The 14,671-nt window shown below is 49.2% G+C and overlaps 1 protein-coding gene and 1 long non-coding RNA gene across 13 annotated transcripts in view; one reads left to right on the top strand and one right to left on the bottom strand.

The window, feature by feature from the left end:
* TRIM24 (tripartite motif containing 24) overlaps positions 1 to 9,543 on the top strand; it is a 55,533-nt gene extending 45,990 nt beyond the window's left edge. The window contains exons 14-19 of the mRNA XM_002191458.7: positions 1,065 to 1,233; positions 1,775 to 2,073; positions 5,058 to 5,190; positions 6,193 to 6,267; positions 7,423 to 7,572; positions 8,574 to 9,543. Coding sequence (XP_002191494.5) covers positions 1,065 to 1,233; positions 1,775 to 2,073; positions 5,058 to 5,190; positions 6,193 to 6,267; positions 7,423 to 7,572; positions 8,574 to 8,783 — 1,036 coding nt within the window. The 3' untranslated portion in view covers positions 8,784 to 9,543. The remainder of the gene's footprint in view (positions 1 to 1,064; positions 1,234 to 1,774; positions 2,074 to 5,057; positions 5,191 to 6,192; positions 6,268 to 7,422; positions 7,573 to 8,573) is intronic.
* Positions 101 to 14,260, bottom strand: LOC115493470 (uncharacterized). Of its 12 annotated transcripts, none has more exons than XR_012053723.1 (8): positions 14,208 to 14,260; positions 10,482 to 10,964; positions 9,697 to 10,270; positions 8,708 to 8,796; positions 7,678 to 7,796; positions 4,677 to 6,834; positions 4,272 to 4,393; positions 101 to 4,045 (listed from the first exon to the last, which is right to left on the bottom strand). It is a non-coding gene; the product is annotated as an uncharacterized lncRNA (long non-coding RNA). The 12 variants fall into 12 exon arrangements; XR_012053724.1 differs by lacking the exon at positions 14,208 to 14,260 and adding an exon at positions 11,735 to 12,159; XR_012053722.1 differs by lacking the exon at positions 14,208 to 14,260 and having other exon boundaries at positions 4,677 to 4,870; positions 4,962 to 6,834; positions 10,482 to 11,726.
* Positions 14,261 to 14,671: the final 411 nt, after the last annotated feature.

Here is a 14,671-nt window from a genome sequence, read left to right as displayed (position 1 = left end):
ATTTATAAATTAGGTTTTAAGTTCAGAAAAATCGGCTAAAGGAAAAAGCTGGATATTGAAAGCCCTTATGGAACTGTAAATTACTTCAGATTTAAGGAACTGATGCTACAAAGAGGTTTATTAAGTATTTTCTGCTGTAATACAGTTAAGTGATCACTAGATATCTACTGAGAGTCTACACAAATGTTTGTATCCCTTACTGATAGAATATTAATGAACAAATATATTTACACAGCGTTGTTTAAAGAGTGCAGATCTGTTAATGCGTTGCAATAAATTAGAGCATACATCTGACATGAGATTAATTTTTCATGCAGAGAAAAATCAGATGACATTGATCCTACTTGAGTTGGAAATGCAGGTGCTTTTTATTCTGGAATACCTTTTGCTCTATTCCATTTACATGGCGTGAAGGATTCTTATGAACAGTTTAAATTAACACTTTAAATGGTTATTTGAAGAGTCTTTACTTGCATTTAAAAATGTGATTTGATATGCTGCTGCTTGAATTAATTTTGTTAGATTTAAATTCTTCATTTTTATTTAAAAAGATAAGCAGGTATTTTCAAGTTTGATTGTCCATTCTCATCCTGTTAGGACTAAATACATGAAAAGAGACAGATCTATTTCTAAAAGTAGGGTCCAAATTTTGGTGAAGCTGCAAGGCTCTCAAAGTTTTCCAAGATAATGTAAATATATGTGTTTTATCTGCCTTATCCGGTTGTGTAGTTTACAATGTTCAGTGGAGGTGCTTTTTTTTTTTTGTGTATGATTTGAAAGAAACTGAGATTATTTGCAAATTTTGCAGTAATGGGTCAGACCATGAGTAATTCTTTAGTTTTGGGGCTGCACCCTTAAAATTTTCCCATTTGGTAATGCTTTTCCAGTATACATCAAAGGAAATAAGCTTGGATGTTGCATTTCATAAAGGGAATACTACTCTGGATTCAAAGAAACAAAGTAGATGAACATCCTGAGGTCTTGCAAAGCATCAGTGTACAAAAGGTGTCCAGTTCTGATTCCAAATTTCCTTTTTTCCCCTGCCTCTTTCCTGTCATTTACAGTTCTGGCTCCTCCAGCAGGCCACCAGGAGCTGACTCTACACACAAAGTCCCTGTTGTTATGTTGGAGCCGATCAGAATTAAACAGGAGACAAGTGCATCAAACGAGAACTTTGATTTCCCAATTGTTGTTGTGAAGGAAGAGATGGAGGAGAAACCCCGGCCTCAGAATGTAATATTACAGCTAGAAAGATCTTCTTTCTCTTCACAGGGTATTTTGTATTTATGGGGACTAGAATAATTTACTTGTATTCTGTTGGGAACTGTTTCAGGGGAAAGCTAAAAAGCTGTAAAAGGAAGAGGTGAAATTCAAAATCAAACTAGCCCTACTGCCAATTAAATTAAATGGTGTGATCAGATGCTTTTATCCATTCAAAACCTGGGAAATCCAGGAATAACTTGCAGAGATGAAATTTTGAGGTGCTGCTAGTAAGTGTTTCTAGTCATAGTGCAGGAATATCCATAAACAAGGTACTAGACTTTTGGGCCATCAGAGATGAGTTTTTTATTGGTGGAGCAGTAAATAGCCTTTCATAGCTAATTTCTTGTGTTCATTTGCCTGTGTTATAGAGTGTTAGTAATTTCTGCATGCATGTTGCAAGTTGAATGGCTGCTGGGATGTAAATCTGTTATTCAGGTCAGTTTGCACGTTTTTAGGGTCATGTAAATTCACATAAATACTGTAATCTGACTTCCTTTGTTTCTTCCTGCAGTCCATACTTACTTCCTTGCTGCTGGATACCAGTCACAATTCCACTTCTGAGGAAGCTATGCTAAGAACAGATGCACCAGACAGCACAGATGACCAGCCAGGGGCATTGCAGGAGAGCACATTCCCTGGGCAAACAGGATGGATGGGATCCTCCCACACTGGCGAGGGCAGAAAAGAGGATGATCCCAATGAAGATTGGTGTGCTGTGTGTCAAAACGGAGGGAAGCTCCTTTGCTGTGAGAAGTGTCCCAAAGTATTCCATCTTTCTTGTCATGTCCCTACGCTGATGAGCTTTCCAAGGTAATTGACTATTTCAATTCCATCTAAAATTGCACTAAAAGACATTAGACTTGTATTGTGAAACCCAGGGTAAGAAGTTCCAGTCTCAGAGGAAGAGCAGTGCCTTCTTTAAAGTATCCAGGAGTTTTATTAGTTGGAGAAAATATGAATTTTCATAAAACTTCAGCTTAATTGTATATTTTTCTACAAAACCTAGTAAAACTCTTCGCTTATTTGACAATTAAGCAAGATCACATCTACGGCATCTTATTAAAACTAGGACGCAGAATTAGTAATGTGTCAAAATGTTTTAGGGGTGACTGAAAATAGTTAAATTTCTTAATAATAATGACTTTTTTAAAAAAAGAAAAACTAACACATGTCTACAGGAAAAATCTGAATTACTATAGTATTGAATACCATACTTCAGTGCTAAACATGGCTACATTCCAGGCATGGGATGTGTAGCAACTGACATATTTTATAACAGTCAGTGTTGAACCAAGCATCAGGCTTTCTTCACTGGCTGTTACAAAACCATTGCTCAGTTTCTTGACTTTAAAATCAAGTCCTAAGTAGATTATTGTTATAAGCATTACTGGAGTTTTTTCTGGAATTAGTGTCTTTGGTTAAAATAAAGGGCATTTGTCAATGCCCCAGCTTGGAAATGCCATGCAATAAGCTTGTTGGTATTAGAGGATAAAAACATTGGTCATAACACGCTCATTGGTTAATGTTTTTATAAGTATTAGCTCTTCTGATTAAATATCAGCATAGTTTACTGGTGTAAAACATTTGGATAGCAATTTAGATTAGCACGTTGATCATCTCTGTGCTACTCTGAACAGGCACATTTCTGGAAGTATATCTTTCTTTTAAATGTCACATAAAATGTCATTTTTATGTGCCATTTCAAGTGGCACATAAAAATGTCTCTCTTACTTTTTAAACTTCAATTTCCAGGGTTTTTTTATTAAAACGATGTTATGGTACAGCTTTATGCCATAAGGAAAACCAGTAAGGTTACAGTAAGCACTTAAGAAATAGTCTTTCTGGAAAGGAAACAAAAAGTAATTTTGAAGCAGGTAGATAACTATGCTTTACAAGACTTTGTTTCTATTAAAATTAAATATTCAATAGCAAGTCTTTAAAATGCTTCATTTTTACTGGATCATTTAGTAGAAACTGAGGTAATGATGTCTGAGGGCAAGAGAGCCAAAAACCACTTTGGTGGCAGGTGTTCAGGTCTGTAAAGGTGCGTGTGTTCCTGGGCTCCAGAGCCCAGTCAGGTGAAGTTTCCTCCTGACTTCTGATATATCAGGTTTTGGTTCTCATCTTTGTGGGGTTGATTGCTTTTTTTTTCTCCCTACTCTAAGTCTGCCAAACAAACTTTAGTCTCTTAGCATTAGTTCCTTCAAACACACAAAATAATTTGTTATTATTGTGTCAGAGGTGTCAGTCTGCTGCTTCCATGGTTGCTTTTTGTTCCTGTTTCAGGTGGATAGAGCAATTTCATAGGTTCATAGAGTCACAGGGTGTTTTGGGTTGGAAAGGAACTTTAAGGACCATCTAATTTGAACCCACTTGCAATGCTCAGGGATATCTTCAACTAGATCAGGTTGCTCAGAGCCCCATCCAAGGTGGCCTTCAATGTTTCCAGGAACAAGGCATCCACCACCTCTCTGGGGAACCTGTGTTTTTCACAGTCCTCACTGTGAAAAACTTGTTCATTGTATCCAGTCTGCATCTACCCTCTTTCAGTTTAAAACAATGTTCTCGTGTAGATTTATAAAGCATTTTTTGCATTTTTTCCTTCATTCCAACCTATCACATTCTTCCTGCATCTTGGATATTTTAATGCATCATTCCTCTAGTTTGTTCCTTGTTTTCTTGTATCACAAGATCCTTAGGTCATAGCCTGTGTTGATTTTGGTGTATCTGTCACATTTCTGTAAGGCTAGTCCAGGCAGAGGTGACACTGTCATAAATCATTCTGTGAAGTTAAGACAGCAGAAAGTAAAACTTCTTGAAGCAAAATGCTCATCATTCACCACTGGATGCTAAATCTGGCAGATGGTGAAAATCTTTGGATCAGTCTGAATAGAAACCAGTACGATTTTCTTTTTAAATCTGTAAATTCCTCTGCCTTACTACTGAAATGAAATAAAGGGTGCTGCAGAAATCACTTCCCATTTATGAAACTGTTTATCAAAACATACCTCTGGGAACAGACATGCAGTTGGTCTCAGAACTGCTTATTGCTGGAGTCTGTTTCTTGTGTGACGATTCAGCCCTCTGGTGGTCACCTGCAAGCGTGCAGTTCTTCTCTTTTTGTAGAGACCTATAGTAAAAAATAGACTCTTCCTAGTTTTTTTTCAAAACTCTCAATGTCATAAATTGTGTTCAACAATCAGCAGACATAGCTTGCAGAACTAATTATCTTATTATCTCATGCTGACCTTTAAATCCCCAGTATTGTCCTAAGCAAACTGGTAAAATCATGACTATCTGAACATTTTAGGGAGTGAAATAGTTTCAGTTTTACAAAGAATCCTGTCCATGGTAATCTATATAGATTAGTAACGTGCTGTAGATCAAGCTTTTAGAGGGCATGTAGTTCTTACCATATAAGACTAACACTTTTCCTTCTGTTCAGTCTTTATGACTCCTTCAGTCTCTCTGGGGTTATGGTTGTGCAGGGCTCTTGACAGTGCTATCCTTAAATCCTGTGAGCTCAAGTGAAAAAATTCAGTATTGACAAAGGTAGAGCCCATCTGTCTGTCTTTCTGCTAGGACACCATTAATGACACCAGTGCCACTAAAAGGAAACAAGGTTGTAGTAAAGCATTTTTGCCAGCAGCGCTTTGTACCATCACCAAGAAAACAACAGAGATGCAGAGAAAACCCACCCCACAGATGAGGGATTTACCCAGAAATATGTGGAAAGCCTCCTGGCAAAGGAGTGCTCCCTCACTGAGGTCAATGTGTCTGTTTGTCTTTTTTAGTGGAGAGTGGATTTGTACATTCTGTCGAGATCTGTCCAAGCCAGAAGTTGAATATGACTGTGATAGACCCACTCACAGCTCTGAAAAAAGAAAATTGGAAGACACCATGGGTTTGGCACCCATAGACCGCAGGGTAAGGATAAAATTATTATTTAAAACTCCAAAGCTGAAACAATTTTTAACTGTATTAAAAACTTTTGTCAGTGTTTACTTGTTTTCAGCTGGCAACTTATGTAAATACACTGAAATTAGTATTTCATTTGGCGTCTTATTCTACATGTAGAACCATTTATGGAAGAGTAGCAGAAGGAGACTCCCAGGCTAATGATGTATGACACTGATTATGTGGGTGATTATGATGAGATTTTTTTTCTGATGCAGTATCTAAATATTGCCAATGCAATGTATAATTTAAGCAGGTCTGAAGGGCTATAACATAGACAGGGTCAGCTGGAAACTCTGCAGGTTTGTAGAAAGCACAATTGCAAAGCACCCATGGAGCAGCATTAGGATTTTATCTCCACCTTTTACTCACCTGTGCAAACCTGAGTGTTCCCATCCTCGGGCTGGCTGTGCCCTGCAGGTGTCCCTGCAGGGGGGGATCCACCTGGAAGCTGCCCTGCAGCCTCAGGAGGTCACTTTGCCTTTTGGCCCAGGCTCCAGGAGCATTTTGTACCCTTCTGCAGGCCCGTGTGTACCAAGATCAATCACAACCATCACCACTTCCCCACCCTTGAAATGCATTAATTATGCAAGTATAATTAATTAAGACAGTTTTTCCTGCAATGCAATTCTCCCCTGCTGTTCTTATCTTAGGACAGATCCCATTGCCCATCAATTGTGTCTGTGTGTGGAGGACAGACTTTGTCACACCATTCTTTACATGTTCTCTACTTGTATTTTGCATTAAATGCAAGTTATAAGCCCTGCAAAGATTCTGATAAGGCATCAGCAAGCATAAAATCACAGAAGTATTTTTTAGAATCTCTTTCAAGGCTTAAGATCCAGTTTAACATATTTGTATACACAAAGAAAAAGGGGGAATACTGAGTTTTGTAATTTTTGTAGTTTGTGATTTTGGAATAAGCCATGTAGGATTCCTGAATTACCTGGATATCTATTTTTCTTGGCACAGAAGTGTGAAAGACTGCTGCTATACCTCTACTGTCATGAAATGAGTCCTGCCTTTCAGGATCCAGTTCCTCCCACAGTATGTACCTCATTTCTTTCTATTTTATGTTAGCATATCTGGCATGTTTCTAGTGGCATTCTAAAGTCCATCGTCATAAGTAAAATTCCACAGGCATTCAGTGCATTAAACATGTTTGGTTTTATTCAAACTGTCTGAAGGGGAAAATTAAAAGTTGAAGCGTTGGGCTGGCAGGGGATTTACAAGTAAAGTTCCACAATAACTGATTTTACTTAATACTTCAAAAATAGTTTTAAAAAGTAAGTTTTAACACTGCTAACTTCACATCACTGAGAAGGTAAATTGGGATATATTTGGCCGTTTTAAACATTACATGATTTTGAGAATTGGAGTACTCCACAGTACTAATACAAAATCGAATCTCTTACTGACTTGAAATTTGTCAGTTTAAAATAGTAAACAGTACCTGGGTGCAATACAAGTCCAAAGCTATAAAGAGCTACCACTGTGATCAGATGAAAAGATGTTCTTCATGACAAGGCAGTGGGCAAGACAAGTCAATGGGGAAAGAGTTCATCAAAAAGCAGTATGTTCCTATGCAGCCTTTACTCCATTTGAATGAGTTTACTAATAAGAAATGGCACAAGAGATTAATTGATTATTCATATTATGGTCATTATTAAATTCAGGTATTAAAAACATGAATCCAGTTCGGAGAAAGTAGGAAAAAAATACAAATATACTGGGTTTTGTTCTTATTTACTTTCTTATTCTTTCTAAAGAAAAAAAATCATAATCCTGGAGCTACAGTTCGGGTATGAAAACCATTGATATCTCTGAAATTTGCCAGCATTTCAAACAACTTATTTCATATGCTGGTCCTGAGAATGAAACTTAATAGCTTATTTGACTACACCTAAAATAACATCCAAACCAACTCATTTTCTCTATTATATGTAGTTAGTGGAGGTTTTATGTGCTTCTCTTTGATTTTAAAATAGGCATTGGAAAGAGTATATTTTAGCCAACAAATTGTAATACATCACTGTTATTCCAGAAACGGTCTGCATGTATGCTAAAAGTGCAATTTTTCAATCTTTTGAGTTGTACTTTGATGATGAGACTAAAGCTTGCCTACTCCCTCAAATCTAAAGGTATATGAAACAATAAATTATGAACATTATTGCATTTTGGATTTTTTTTTTCCCCACTTAGGTCCCTGATTACTACAAAATAATCAAGAAGCCCATGGACTTGTCAACCATCAAGAAAAGACTTGAAGTGACCAATTCATTCTACACAAAGCCAGAAGATTTTGTGGCTGATTTCAGACTGATTTTCCACAACTGTGCTGAATTTAATGAGGTTAGAAAAGTACATACTTTATCAGCTTTATTGGCTTAGTTGCTTTCAGTATAACTGTAATGGGGGTACAACTTATAATACAAGAATTTATTGTATTAAACTTACTTGATGATGAGACTGCAGTGAAAACAGATCAGATTTAACTCTGCTGTGTCTGAGATAACTCTTCAGTGGACATCTCTCCGTAGAAGGGAGGAGGATGGTAACAAACACAGCTGAATGGCCTGACAGCAGCTAAAGACAAAGACAATTTTTTATCATACAGGTTAACGCTGAGCATTATGATCTAAAAATTGGTTTTGTCCTGCTTGTGTCAGATCTTAAATTCAGTGGGGTTTCCATTCTGGGAGCTCTGTACTCACTCTTATGATTTCAATAATTTGTTATTATCCCCTAGTGTACATAAGGGAACATGTGGCGAAATAGGGATGCAGGTTCTGAGTGTAGCACAAAATGAGAGTTACAGTGGGAATAAAGGCTGCTCCAAGTGGCCTCCATGGGGTTCTCATCCAGTCACCCTTGAGAGCAAGGGCTTACTCCTACACTGGTGATACCAGCTTCAGGAAACTGGTAGCTGTGGTAGCTGTGGATGACTTTAGGACTGCTCAGTCTTCCATGTTACAGTCATTGTCTACCCAGTAACATTTGCAGTGTTACTAAAAAGATCTGTAAGCTAGAGAAGTTTCTAACACTGTGAGGACATATCTGTTTCACAGCACAACACAACTCTGATCCCAGTCAGGATTTAAGAGTTCTTAGAACCTTTATACAGCTTTGAGTTCCCAGGCAGTGTGGCTTTTGTGGTCAGCTGCCAGAGAAAAAACTCACAGGTGGCTGTTGATCTGCCCACACTGTGTATTTTTGTGCTCTCTGGGGCCCTGTGCTCCATAGCTATTCTTGCTGATGAGTGATTTTTTTTGTAGTTTGTACCTAGAAGACCTCATGTGATCTAAGTAGAAAGCTATTTCACAATGCACTGATGTTGTTAATTCACCCAACAGCCCAACTCAGAAGTGGCTGATGCTGGCATGAAACTCGAAGCCTACTTTGAAGATCTTCTAAGGAACCTTTATCCTGACAGGAAGTTCCCTGTACAGCCAAACAACCAGAGTGAAAAAGATAATCCAGAACTTACCGATGACTCGGACGATGACTTTGTACAGCCCCGGAAAAAACGCCTCAAAGGAGAAGATCGTCAGTTGCTTAAATGAGCCACATGTGTTACTACAGAAAATTTTTTAAAAACAGAATATTTATCACAGGTATCGCTGTTTGGACTTGTAGGTTTGTGACTATTTACTAGACTTTCTACCCCCTGTCTGAAACACAAATCTAACGGAGATCAAGGCATGTGAAGAGCTTCTCTGAAGTTCAAACCTTTCATCTCTTTTCTGGAGCACCTCAGAAATTGCCGTTTGCGTGGGGTGACAGCTGTTTAACTTTGCTTTGAAGAAGTTTGTACAGAATTGAACTTCAAAACACGACATGAGTTCAACATGTGGCTTTCTGAGTTTAAAGGAAATGTAATCTCACCAGACTTAATTTTACCAAAGGCATGTGGCTGGCCATAATTCGACCTCTCTGTACTGTATTTAATACAAGCCATGAAAAAAGATGGTGTAATGTTATTGTCCTGCAGTACTGGTTGGTATAATGAGAGTGTAGTTGCCCTCAAAGAAGTAAATGATAAATTTTAAAAGTAAGGGAGAGGATATTAAAAATAACTTAAAAAAAAAAAAGAAGATGAATTTGTGTGAGTTTCTAGTGGAGGAAGGACAGAATATTTTGGTTTGCACCATTTTTCTCACCACCAGCAGGAAACAATGGTATTTCTATGCTATTTTGTTCAACAGGCATCTTAAGTGTGATGTACCTCTGTTTAATGAAGTTGGTGGGAAAGTCTTAAGTAGAAAAATGTTTGTTTACAAAACCAGTCATTTTTGTGAATTTTTAAAGAGGGGGAAAAAAGCATCTTGGCTGCAGTCTCTCATTCTTTTCCCACGCTTCTAATTATGTCAGAACACAAACAGTATTCCCTTGGGTGTACACAGGTTTGAAGAGTAGGATGCTGCTCTTCAGCTCTCCCATCTGTCCCTGACCACCAGAAAATTGAGGATGAATTACCGTATTTTGTTCCATCTACTTTCCAGGAGCTCTGACAACAACCTTGGGATTGTTTCTGCCCTTGGAGCACACCTCCAGTGGGACCCACCTGTGAAAGTTTTCCATCAGTTCTGTGGTTCCAGCTGGCTCCCTGGAACACTCCAAACTTCATCCAAACAAAACTTCACCTGACTCTAACCTTTTATTTACAGGCCTCCCTGAGGGCATTGCTTGGGGTTTCATTTCTGGGGGGAAGATCCCCCTGGCTTTAACGCTGCTGAGGGATGATGTCCCCGGCTGGGAGGGAAGGGGTTTGGGGGGCTGGGACACATCTGGGGGTATGCAGGAGCTCCGGGAGGTCGGCACCGGGAATTGCTGCCTGAGCCCCTCCTCAAACGCACCGCGCTGACATTCCCAGGTAAGGCCAGATGTTCCAGCTGTTCCTCGGTGATTCTGGGCTGCGGGCGGGGCCTGTCCGGGCTGAAGCAGCTCCGGAGCCTGTCAGGGCAGCCCCCGGCCCTCGATCCACGTCCATCCCAGCGCTGCCCATCCCCGGGATGCGGGTGTGGCGGGACACTGAGGCACAGCTCCTCCCCTGCAAACACCGAGGGCAGGAGGTGCTGGGTCCCTTCCTGGGCTCCCGGCCTCCTCCTGCCCCGCATTCCCAGCCAGCTGGGACCACTGAGGAAACACCAAGGAACATTCCCACCTGGGAGTGGGAGTCACCAAGGGCTCCGTGCAGCTCCGGGCCAGGAAAGTGGCCCCAGCCCCAGCACCTGCAGGGATTTTGGGCTGTGAACACTCACCTGCAGGAAACGCCCCTCTGCAGGTGGGACCAGCCCTGACACGCTCCTGAAGAACTCTGGCCACGGACCAAGTGAACCCTCAGGGCTTGTCCTGCTCGTTTCTCCTTGGAAAGGGACATGGAATGAGCACCTTTACAGCTGTTGGGTAAATCCTGGAAAGAGCAGGAAACCAAGGTTATTGAACAGTCTGGTGCTGTCCTGTGAGACACCAGCCAGTCCTGCTCTAGAGCCAGTCTAGGGGCTGGTGTGCAGAGCAGGACTAGCAGGAAGGAAGGAGCCACATTGACATAGGAATTCCCTTGCTGGCAGCAGCCACCCCATCCCAGGCAGGACCTTCCTCATGAGCCTGAGGTTGCTCAGGTGCTTGGAGCAGGGTGCTGACAAGGCCAAGATGCTGAATTCAGTCCCCACGTGGGCCAATCGCTCATCACCGTTTGACTCGATGATCTTCGTGGCCCTTCCCAACTCGGAACCTCCTGTGCTCTGAAAATAAAGAACAAACACCTCTCACCGGCTTTTTAAACCCCCGTGTTCTTCCACTGGGGGGTGCGAGCCACAGAGGAAGGGGGGACGGGAGGGAGAGCATCGAGTCTCCCCCGGCAGGTGTCGGGTGAGCGGCTGGAGCAGGACCGAGCCCGGCGGGGCCCCGGTCCCGCACCGGGCGCGGTCCGGACTCGGCCCCAGCGCCCGCCCCGGAGCGGCTCCTCCCGCCCGCGGCGCTCCAGCCCCGCTCGTTCGGCGGAGCCCCCGGGGCTCGGGCCCGGGGCAGGGGCGCGCCGCTCCGCCCGGGGGGGTGCGGTGACCTCGGGGCTCCGGGGCGGCTCCGCATCCCCGGGGCGCGGCGGGGCCGGGGCCGCACCGGGGGCGCTGCCGCCGCTCCGCGCCCGCCCGGCGGCGCCCCGGGGCCGGTGCCGTGGGGCCGCTTCCAGCCGCGATCCAGCGCCGCTCCGGGGAACGCCGCCCTCCTCCCGGGCCCGGCAGCAGCACGGCCCCGGCTCCCGGCGCCCATCCCGGAGCCGCGGTGGGACCCCGGCCCCGCACCGGCCGGAGCGGGAGCAAAGCGGCAGCGCCGGGCTCGGTCCCGGCGCCCGTCCCGGAGCGGCTCCTCCCGCCCGCCGCGATCCCAGTCCCCCATCCCAGCCCAAATCCCGCATCCCGCCCGCCGAGGAGAAGCGGCTCCGCCCGGACCCCCGGCAGACACCGGCAGGACCCGGATCCAGATCTCCGGGCCCCGATGCCGGTGCCGGCCTCACCTCAGCGCCCCGAGCTCCGAGCGGCGCTCCCGCCGCGCCCCGGGCCGATCATTCCCGCATGGAGCGGAGCGGGCGCGGATCCGCCGGGATTTATGGGCGGGGCCGGCCCGGCACAGGTGTGAGGGGCGGGGCCGCACAGGTGTGAGGGGCGGGGCCGCACAGGTGTGAGGGGCGGGGCCGCACAGGTGTGAGGGGCGGGGCCGCACAGGTGCGCGGGGCCCCAGAGCGCCTGCGCGGGGCGGGGCTGAGGGGATTTAAACCGCGGCGGGGCCCGGCAGAGCCATTTGCTCCTCGGCGCTCGGGGCGGGTGGTTGCGGCCGGGCCGGGCTCTATATCTCTTTTCCTCTATATTTCTTTTACGTTTCTTTTCTTTTGTATTTCTTTTTCTTTATACCTCTCTTTTCTCCCCTCCCTTCCTCCCCTCCCCACCCCCTACACCCTCCCCCCCCCTACCCCCCCCCCCTCCCTCTCCCCCCTAGCCCTCCCCTCCCTCCCCCCCCGGCCGGGTCCCCCCTACCCCCCATCCCCCTACACACCCCAACCCTACTGCACCCCTCCGTCCTCTCCTGCCTCCCTTCCTTCTCCCCCACCGTGGTTCCTCCTGGTACCTCTCCATGATACCTTTCCCCCAAAACCGCCTTCAATCCTTCCCCTCCTTCCTCCCCGCTGCCATTCCCGAGTCCCCTCCCCTGGTGCCCTGCACACCCCGACCTCCCCCCGCCTGCCCTCTGTCCTTGTCACCGTCCCCTTGACCGCCCCTCCGCTCCCCTGTTCTCGTTCTCCATCCCCCGCTCTCTCTCGTTCTCTCCCGCAGCCGCGGGGTTGGGGGTGCCGGAGAATAAAGCCCAGAGGGCCGGAGCCCGGCGCCCCCCGCCCTCGCTGGAGTCCTCCCGACACGGGGCCGGACCCGCCCGGCGGGTCCCCCCATTGCAGTGTAATACACGGCCCGACACTGCCGGGGTGCGGCTGTCCCGACATCACACTGGGGGGCGGGCTGGGGTCAGGGAGGGCCGGGGGGAGTGGGGTGGGGGTGGGTTAGGGGGGGCTCCCTCCTTAGGAGTGGGGGTCCCGGGGGGGGGGGGGGGGGGGGGGGGCAGGGGGGGTGGGAGGGCCCCCCTCCGGAGGGGGGGGTCGCGGGGGAGGGGGGGGGCGGAGGGGGGGTGGAGTTCGTCCCCCCCCCTCCAGGCCCCGCCCCCCTTCCCCGGGACCCCCTCTCGGACCGGGGCCCGGGTGGGGGGGGGGTGGGGTGGGGTGGGAGGGGGGTGGGGGTGGGAGGGGGGGTGGGGTGGGAGGGGGGGTGGGTGGGGGGGTGGGAGGGGGGGTGGGAGGGGGGGGGGGAGGGGGGGGGGTGGGAGGGGGGGGGGTGGGTGGGGGGGTGTGGGGTGGGAGGGGGGGTGGGGTGGGGCAGCAGAGCGGGTCACGATCACTCTGCGCGCGTTATAGAAATCGCAAACGAACAAACGCACCGTCCCTCCCCACCCCCCCCCCCCCCACCCCCCCTCCCACCCCCCACCCACCCCCCCTCCCACCCCCCCCCCCCCCCCCCCACCACCCCCTCCCACCCCCCCCCCCCCCCCTCCCACCCCCCCCACCTCCCCCCCCCCTCCCACCCCCCCCCCCCCCCCCTCCCACCCCCCCCCTCCCACCCCCCCTCCCACCCACCCCCCTCCACCCCCCAACCCCCCCCTCCCACCCCCCCACCCCCCCACCACCCCCCACCCCACCACCCCCCCACCCCCCCGGGCCCCGGTCCGGAGGAGGGGGTCCCGGGGAGGGGGCGGGGCCTGGAGGGGGGAACTCCCCCCCTCCGCCCCCCCCCTCCCCCGGACCCCCCCCCCTCCGGAGGGGGCCCTCCCTGACCCCCCCCCCCCCCGGGACCCCCTCCTAAGGAGGGAAGCCCCCCCTAACCCTAACCCACCCCCACCCCACTCCCCCCCGGCCCTCCCTGACCCCAGCCCGCCCCCCAGTGTGATGTCGGGACAGCCGCACCCCCGGCACTGTCGGGCCGTGTATTACACTGCAATGGGGGGACCCGCCGGCGGGTCCGGCCCCGTGTCGGGGGACTCCCAGCGAGGGCGGGGGGCGCCGGGCTCCGGCCCTCTGGGCTTTATTCTCCGGCACCCCCCAACCCCGCGGCTGCGGGAGAGAACGGGAGAGAAGGAAGGGGAGAGAGGAGATGGGGGGTGAGGAGAGGTAGAGAGGGGGGTCGGGGTGAGAAGAGCAGCGGGAGGGGAAAGGCCAGGGTGGGGGAAGAGGGAGAGTGGACAGAAGAGGAGGAAAGGGGAATAGAAGGGGATAGCGGGGTACGGACAGGAGAGCAAGGAGTGGGGGGGTCGGGTTCGGGGAGAGAGGAGGAAAGGGTTTCGGGGGGAGAGGGAAGGGGGAGAAAGGAAGAGAAAGAAAGGGAACACGGGAGAAGGAAGGAGGGGTAGAGAGGAGGACAGGAGAGGAGACCGAAGCACCCGAGCCTCACCCGCCGAACCCGCACGGGAGCTCCGCTCGCACCGCGCTCTGAGTGAGCAAATGGCGGCCGAGGTGATTGCCGGGAGTTAAATAACCTCGGCCCCGCCCGCGCAGCCGCCCTGGGCCCCGCGCACCTGAGCCCCGGCCCGGCACACCTGAGCCCCGGCCCCGCCCACCGAGCCCCGGCCCCGCCCACCGAGCCCCGGCCCCGCCCACCGAGCCCCGCCCTGCCGGGCCCGGTTCCCGCCCGCCGCCGCGTTCCCGCCCCTCACGGCGGGGCCGAACCGGGGCCGGGACCTTCGGGCCCGGGTCCCGCCCGTGGCCGCGGGGTCCCGGGGCCGAGCACCGGGCGGGGTCGGCGCCGGGACGGGCCCGGGCTCGCCCCGCCGGGCCCGCAGAGCCGGGGCAGTGTGTGTGAATTCCTCATCCAGCCTGGGCAGAAAATCCTCACGGAGAAACCCCGGAAATAAAGGA

The sequence above is a fragment of the Taeniopygia guttata genome, chromosome 1A (genome assembly GCF_048771995.1).
Source record: "Taeniopygia guttata chromosome 1A, bTaeGut7.mat, whole genome shotgun sequence".
NCBI classification, from domain to species: Eukaryota; Metazoa; Chordata; class Aves; order Passeriformes; family Estrildidae; genus Taeniopygia; species Taeniopygia guttata.
The sequence above is the reverse complement of the archived record's forward strand: the minus strand, read 5'-3'. Positions and strand labels throughout refer to the sequence as shown.